The sequence below is a fragment of the Urtica dioica genome, chromosome 8, assembly GCF_054948205.1.
Source record: "Urtica dioica subsp. dioica isolate 48M chromosome 8, U.dioica_male_clone48M_v1_H2, whole genome shotgun sequence".
Lineage (NCBI taxonomy): Eukaryota > Viridiplantae > Streptophyta > Magnoliopsida > Rosales > Urticaceae > Urtica > Urtica dioica.
In genome coordinates, this window is record NC_142763.1 from 30632723 (window position 1) to 30640719 (window position 7997).

At 37.8% G+C, this 7997-nt stretch overlaps 1 protein-coding gene across 1 annotated transcript; it reads right to left on the bottom strand.

The window, feature by feature from the left end:
- Nucleotides 1-4301: 4301 nt before the first annotated feature.
- LOC149389132 (glutamyl-tRNA (Gln) amidotransferase subunit A (DUF620)) lies at nucleotides 4302-6891 on the bottom strand. Its single transcript, XM_089623624.1, has 3 exons — nucleotides 6243-6891; nucleotides 5670-6017; nucleotides 4302-5604 (listed from the first exon to the last, which is right to left on the bottom strand). Exons 1-3 carry the CDS (start codon nucleotides 6684-6686, stop codon nucleotides 4963-4965), a joined length of 1434 nt encoding a protein of 477 aa, XP_089479750.1. The 5' UTR covers nucleotides 6687-6891; the 3' UTR covers nucleotides 4302-4962.
- Between the last annotated feature and the right edge of the window lie 1106 nt (nucleotides 6892-7997).

The following is a 7997-nucleotide window of genomic DNA, read 5'->3' on the forward strand; positions in this document are numbered from 1 at the left end:
TTCATTTTCTATTTTATATATAAAAAAAAAAAAGAGATTTCTTAACAACTGGCCTGTTTACAAGGGCTAATTTAAAATTATGGCCAACCTATTAACTTATTTTAAAGAATAGCCAATGTAAAGTTAGGTTACCAAAAATGCCCTTATCACATATCATATTCATTTCGCCCAAATCGTCAATGACCTTCTACGCGAAGGAAAGTTCACAGACCTCATTGGAGATTCTCTCTCCTCCCGAGATCACGATCGAACGAGTTTTCTCAGCCTTGTTGTTCTTCTGTCGAAAAACCTCGATCTCTCCATCGTCAAGAGCGATTTCGCCAGACTTCGAGGCCTCCGACGGCAGCGATTCAGGATCGAGACCTCGCACGGAAATCGGTGCCGGTGAATGTTCCGGCGATGGCGAGTCGAAGGTGAAGCTTCAAAAATGAAGATGAAGAGGACGAGAAGGTTCTTCAGCCAAACGAAATGGCGGCGAGAGGCTCCGGATTTTCGCCGAGGACGACGTTCTCGGTGCTCGAAGGCGTAAGAAGAACCTTGAAAGGGAGAGATTTGCGGCAGGTGAGGAACGCTATTTTGAGATAAACAGATTTCTCGATTAGGTTTTTGGAATTTGAAATTGAAATTTAAAATTTGAATTTCCATAGTTGTTAGTTACAAAAATTTCATCCGAGAAAAGAGAGTTTGAGGTTAAGCAACTGATTCATGCGATAGTTAATTATATTAACGATGATAGTTAATTATATTTACTATGAAGGTTAAAGTAGGGTTGTGGATAATATAATGATATCACTTTGTTTCGAAGCCAATTGTATATTGTGGATTGTTGGAGAGCGGTTTTATGGATCGATGTGATGATTAGGTTGGTTCGCTTCTCGCCGCCAATGGCCGACGGCGGAGCTCGGAAGCACCTCTTCGTGAGCTCTGGCGAGTTTTTCGTTGTGAAGAGTTATTTGGTGAGATCACCGTTGAAAATCAGTGTAGGAAGATCGAAGAGAAATTTGCAGATCCGAGGAAGGAGGGATCGAAGGAAGAATCCCATAACCATGCATTAGTTAATCATATTTACCTTGACAGTTAATAATATTAACCATTAATGTTAATGTTAGTATTATTAAACTTTTTGTTGAGCTGGGTACTCGAAGGGATCTCAACTTACTCACTTTCTACCCATAATGAAATGATGTACTATGTTTTAATTCTTTTCAGTAATAATGCCTATTATAAATATTATTTTAGTCTTTATTTTTTTTTTTTGGATGTGGAAAAATTTAGATAAATTAGAGTAAATTGACATCATCATCTGTACTGCAATATAGATATGGATCTTCCTTAGTAAATTGACTAAAAGTGTAGAAATTTTAAAAGAATGCAACATTATACGACATTTAAAACCATGGATACAGGCAGAGTGGGGGCTGAAGGATGAGATAAGCAAGCTGAGTGTGATTAGAAACAAGAACGGAATAAACAGCAGAAGAGTCGTGAAGATTTTGGCGGCGGAAATAATTAGTAAATCGTATTTACTGTTAGATTAACTAGTCATATTTACCATAGAAACGAATGATTTACTCAATGGTTAATATGATTTACTGTCAGATTGTTAGTCATCGATTGTTCACGGAAATAATTAGTAAATCGTATTTACTGTTAGATTAACTAGTCCTCATCTCTGATATTTTTCCTGTTAGATTAACAACAAAATGTTACGATAAATAAAATTTAATTTTGTTCTTGTTACGATAAATAAGATTTACTGTTGTTCTTATTACGGTAAATAAAATTTATTGTTTTCTTGTTACGGTAAATAAGATTTACTATTGTTCTTGTTACGGTAAATAAGATTTACTATTATTCTTGTTACGGCAAATAAGATTTAATGTAGTTTTTGTTATTGTTAATTAGATTTACTAATTTTTTTTGTTATGGATGATATTATTTACTATGATAGTTAATAAATATTAACCTAAGGGTATAATTGGAATATTGGAATGTTGTCATGATAAATTGGCTATTTTCCTAAATATGTTAATAGTTTGGCTATAATTTTAAAGTAGGGGTGACATTTTGGCTAGTTCTTAAGCCGGCCCTAAAAAAAAGGTATTGTAGCAAAATAGCGCAAATGAAACTATGAAATTAGTTTTTAGCCTATGTTTCACAATTCTTAGGGAAATAGCCAACAGGTTTATGTGGTAATAATTAAGGTCTAATTTGCTCTTATTTATTAACAAATTCGTCATTTTCTCTCTCCTACTTTTTTTCCTACACTTTTTTTTACATAAAAAACTTCAAAAAACCATATCTATCTCATATGAACTCGAAATTGAGTGATTCCAAATCCTACGGATTTGTGACGCCGAGATCTTTAAAAATAGATCCATTGTGTTTGATGAAAAATCATGTTTAATACCATAGATGTAGAAAAATCATGTTACTACCTTAAATATGAAAATAACTGAAATTTTTTGAAATTATCAAAAAAATAAATGAAAACGTAAATATGATGCATTTAACATAATTTTTCATCTAACACAATGGGTCTATTTTTTAAGATCTCGACGCCACGAATTTGTAGGATCTGAAATCACTCAATTTCGAGTTCGTATGAGAAAGAAACGAATTTTTGAAGTTTTGAAGCAAAAAAATTATTTGAAAAAAATAGGAGAGAGAAAGTAACGAATTTGTTTATAAATAAGGGCAAATCAGACTTTAATTATTGTCACCTTAGCCATTTGCCTATATTCCTAAAAATTGTCAAATGTAGGATAGATCCAAAATCACATGTTTAAAGTGGTCTAGTTAGTTACAAATCTCTATAAAAAAATTAAATTAAAAACTTTCTTTATAAAAAGTTAAGGATTTTTTTTTGTAAAGATAAGTTTTGGTTTTTTTTATAATACAGTAAATAAAGATTTATTCTATTAGAGGTTTTTTTGGGGAATTCAAATTATTTTTTTGTTAAAAATAAACGAATGAAAAAAATGGTATTTACAATATAATATATTTTTAGGGAAGATATATGTCATTTATATTAAATTAACGAGATATATGTCATTTATATTAAATTAAAGAGATATATCTGATATTTTTAAAACTTGATATCATAAATCGCGCATTTAAATGGGATACTGTGATATTTTCCATTATTATTATTATAAAACAAATGAATAAATAAATTTAAAAGGTAAAGCCTTGTGGTAGCTATAGCTTGGTCTAGCGGCAATCTCACACTCATCTCGACGGAGAGGTCATGGTTTCAAGCCCTCATGGGATGCAGAAATGCATGCCCCATAGGATTTATTCTAAAAATTATGTAATATTGGTCAATAGTGCCACCTACTAAGTAATATTGGCCGATAGTGCCACATGCGCTTTGCACTGCTAATATATCATGTAATCCTGGACGATAATGCCCTGCTCGAAAAAAAAAATAATAAAAATAAAAATAAAAATAAAAAGGTAAAGCCTCTCTCATCAACTTGGACTTTGACTACTCTGCTTCCTGTAGGAGGCAAAGGATAAAGGAGTGAGGTTATCACGTGGGAGTGGGGACTTATTATTTAAACTTACTTCACGAGGATACTTACACTAATCATAGTTAAATATATCCTAAAACCCAGAAGTATTACGAATGATAATCGCCAACCTAACCCCATCTTGATTAATTTAATCTTGTGCCCAAACGGTCAAAGTTAAAAGGTGTGTTATTGAGTGACCCCATCAAGAAGGGTTCTTCTCAAAGAGAGAAAATGAATACAATTAAATAAAGGGACTACATAAAGTCACCCACTATCTTATGTCACTGAACTTTCCAAACCTCAGCAATTGATGCTGTAAAGCACCACCATGGAAAAGAATAAGATATCTACACAAGGAATTGGGTAAATGAAAGATATATTGCATAAAAAAGCCATAAAAGAACAAGTCAGGATAAATGTTGGAATGGGAATAAAGATGCAATAAGGGCACATTAAAGAAAAATAATATTGGGTTAGATTCACTGAGAGGATAATAAAGGAGAGAAAGGGATATGGGTCTCTACTCTCTAGGCATTCAATGGGGGGGTTAAAATGATCAAATGTACATATTTCCAGGGAAACACCGAAAGGAAACATAGAAAAAAGATGCTTGATCACTCGTCATTATCATATTCATGAGCATTTAATATCTTCAGAGGGCAGTATTTTTATTTTGTTTACACATTTTCATCAGAAGTACCATGATATATCATATACCCCACTTGTCTTAACGCTCAATTCTTGTAGATTAAGTCAATACACATGCAAAAAAAAAAAAAAAGGTAATAATAACACCACATCCACATTGCTTTTTTTTTCCTTTTCAAATCTCCTTCCACAGACCCAGAAGAAAGTTATACAATCATTCAACCAAACAAACCACAGCAAAGATTTTTCTAAGCACACCCAAAAACAGAAAAATTAACATGAAAAAAAAAAAAACAGATATATAGCTTCAGAAAAACTCAAAGCTAGAGCCAGAGACAGTTTCCTTTTTCACTGCTGGTCTGGATTTACAGTCAAGATAAAATTAGTGGGAAACTATGTAAACGGTTAAAAAAAAAAAGTTTGGCTGCTATTCTATAGGAGCTTTAATGAAAAATAAAATAAAAATAAAAACACTAAAACCTCCATTTGCTCTATCCCTAGCCGGAAAATCGAGCTTCCAACTCCGTCGTTGGACTCTGCATCGAGAGTATAAGGATTCACCCAGGCTTTTTCTCTATTTCTTTTTTTTTTTCCCGTTAACAAACCTGTGAACAATTATGCTCTATTTACAGAATTAATAGAGGCATAACCAACGTCAAAAAATATTTTGACTAGACCTCCTACTAAGTAGTGTAAGTTTAGACTAACTCTTTTTTCTCCCCCCTTAATCCCTACTAATATAAACAATTGCCCTATAAAAAAAATTATAAAAAAAAAAAAAAAAAACAGTCAATCATCAAACTTTCAAATTCTCCAACTTCCACATCATGCTATCGAGATTACCATCGTTGGTTTTCTCTAGCGCGGCGACTTTGGCCCGGTGCGAACCGTGGGACCCGGCGGAGAGAGCGGCTTTCCCTCTCTCGTCGTGCGAGAGCTCGCAGGTCTCGTCCACGGCGCCGGACCTGAGGTCCGCCGGAGGGATGAAACAGTCGACGGAGAGCCCCGGGACGTTGAAGGCGACCTCCTCGATGGTCCAAGCCTCTTCCATCTTGGTCTTGGTGTGGCTCATCGCCATCTCCCCGAACCGGAACAGGTTGACCACGGAGCGGCCCGAGTGGGCCACCATGATCCCCTCCACGGCCCTGTAGTCCTCCAGGAACGAGTTGATCGTCGTCTCCCAGTAGACCGCGTCGCCCCCGTTCGACTGGATCCGCGTCAGGTGCGAGTCCTCGATGTGGACCAGGAGCCCCGTCTTCTGGCTGAAGTACCCGAACAGCACGTGCCTTATGATCTCCGCGGGCCCCTCGCTCCGGGCCTTGAGCGTCTGAGGGTCCGCGCACAGCTTCAGGATGAAGCAATCCTCCCCGTTTATCTTCTTCTCCCCGATGCACCTCGCCTCCGCAAACATACTCGCCGTCGTTCTCGGATCAAGACCCTGGAACAAAACTAAATGAGTGATCCTGAGCGGTGGGATCTGATTGATGGTGAGCGAGCGGGTACCTGGAGGGCGCGGCGGAGGGGGCGGACGGGGCCCTTGGCGGAGTGGGCGCCGAGCCAGGGGGTGTGGCGCCAGACGAGGTTGCCGTTGCAGCCGGCGTGGACCTTGGTGCCGCCGACGGCGAGCTCGACGTACCACATGTCGGGGTTCATCTGCCACAGGACGAAGCCGCCGGACTCGGCGCAGCGGGAGGCGTTGCGGGTCCTCGTCACCTTCGTGGCCGTCTCGAACTCCGACGCCACCATCCGCACCTTCCCCATCGCGTACGCGTTCCGGATCGTGTTCTGCAGCTTCTGGCCCCCCGACGCCGCCGTGTATTGCTGGACTATGTACTGCGCCGACGACGTCTCCTATCACAACCAACCAACGCACAATCCAAATCAAGTCAATGAAAGGCTTTAAAAAAAAAAAGAAAGACAGAGTATTGAATTATCACGCACAGTTACAGAATTAGTTGGACCCATTTCATTATTATTGTTATGAAATTTCTTCTAATTTCATCATTCCCCATCACCAACCAAAAATAAACAAAATAAAAAAGAAGAAGAATTTCGTGGGATGAGAAGAGGACTGACGATGGGAGTGTCTTTGATGCTGAGGTGGGGAAGAGGGTCGTTGGTGCTGACGTGGACGGGGGAGAGAGGAGCTCCCATGACGCCGAGGAGTAGTCGGAGGTCGGACCTCTTGTAAGCCATGGACGGGGCTCTGGAGAGCTGGCCCTTCATCCAGTGCCCGAGACCCGACCCGACCCGTTTCGAGTCGCCGAGTCCGTCTCCGGCGCCGCCGTCCGGATCCGGACCCTCCATGAGGGGAGCTAGGGTTGGCTCTCCCAGCGGCCTCAGGCTGCCGGATCTCGCAATCTCCGACGCCGAGCCGACAGATTTCCGGCGGCGGAGGAGGGAGGAGATCGGCGACGCCGACCTGGAGCGGGCGGGGCTGTTGCCGCGGGAGCGCGATGGAGAGAGTCCGCGGACTACTTCGTGCTTCAGGGCTGAGAAGAACCCTTGCTTCTTCTCCATTGGGAAACCAGTGAGAAAAGAAAGAGAGGCAGTGTGTGAACTGTGAAGTAAAGAAAAGGCCTTTCTTTGAAGCGTTTTTGGTTGGTGTGTTTGTTTTGTTTATTAAGAGAGAGAGAGGAGCGCTAAATAGCTTTGGAGTGAGCAAATGCGAGGGTTTTGAAGTGGAAATGGGTTTGGGAGCAGAAACGTTGTTTAATTTTTATATATTTTTAAGCGAGAGAGAGAGAGAATTGGCATTGAAAAGGGTGAGAGGGAATGGTATAAAAAAGAGTGATTTTACTATTTTGGGGTTGAAAAGGACAAGTGTGATAAACAATATTGAGTGCAGATGGATGGCTTTTTTTTTTTTTTTTACCTTAGCTTTACAGTCTTTACTAGTGATATTTATTAATTTATCATTATTATTCTTTATTGTTATTCATTTGGTGTTTTAATTGGTATATATAAGTATAACTATACAGTATGCATTAAATAGGGAGAGATTTTGATGAAAATTGAAAAACAGATCGAACATCTTCGATACCCGGTTTTTTTTTTTTTTTATCTGTTTCCTTTTCGGTGACTATTCAAATATAATGGTAAAGGTTATTTTAATATCCCTTTACATACTTAAATTAAAACTTCTAAATCAATATATTATTTTTAACCTTATATTAGGTGATGGTGTCGTAGTCATTTCCAGTTGTAATAGTTCGTTTTCTTTTCATTTCATTGTTTTATTTAAAGAATAATATATGATCTTTTGAATTCCAATATTTTTAGAGATTTCCAAGCTATTCACGGCAACGTTGACTGTGTTTATCAGAAATTAGAAAAATAAATTATTTGACCTTCATTGACTAAAAATCTTTGATAGGGAATTTCTCCAAATCTTTATAATAATGGTCGATGAAAAGACAATTGAGGTGTGTATCTATATACAGCTGTATGCACACCCAAATAAATATATAAAATATATATGCTATTTATATGACACTAATAATAATCTAAATTAAGCTAAAAACATTAAAGTCAAACATCTAAAACATACTGTTATAAACAAAGAAATAAGAATGCACATGTTTATTTTTGTCTAACAAGTTACATGAGCTTCCGTAAATTTAACCAAATTATTTTAATACTATCAAACTTTGCAACTAGGCTCAAGTTTGAAACTCTCCAATAGCTAGCTAGTAAAATAAGTTATTTGAAATTTAATAAACATTTAACTGTTAAAGTGGTCCCAGCTTTCTAATTTAGTGAGAATTCGGTCTTAAACATATTTTTACTAAATAGATTCTTCATTGTGTTTTACTTACAATTACATCACAT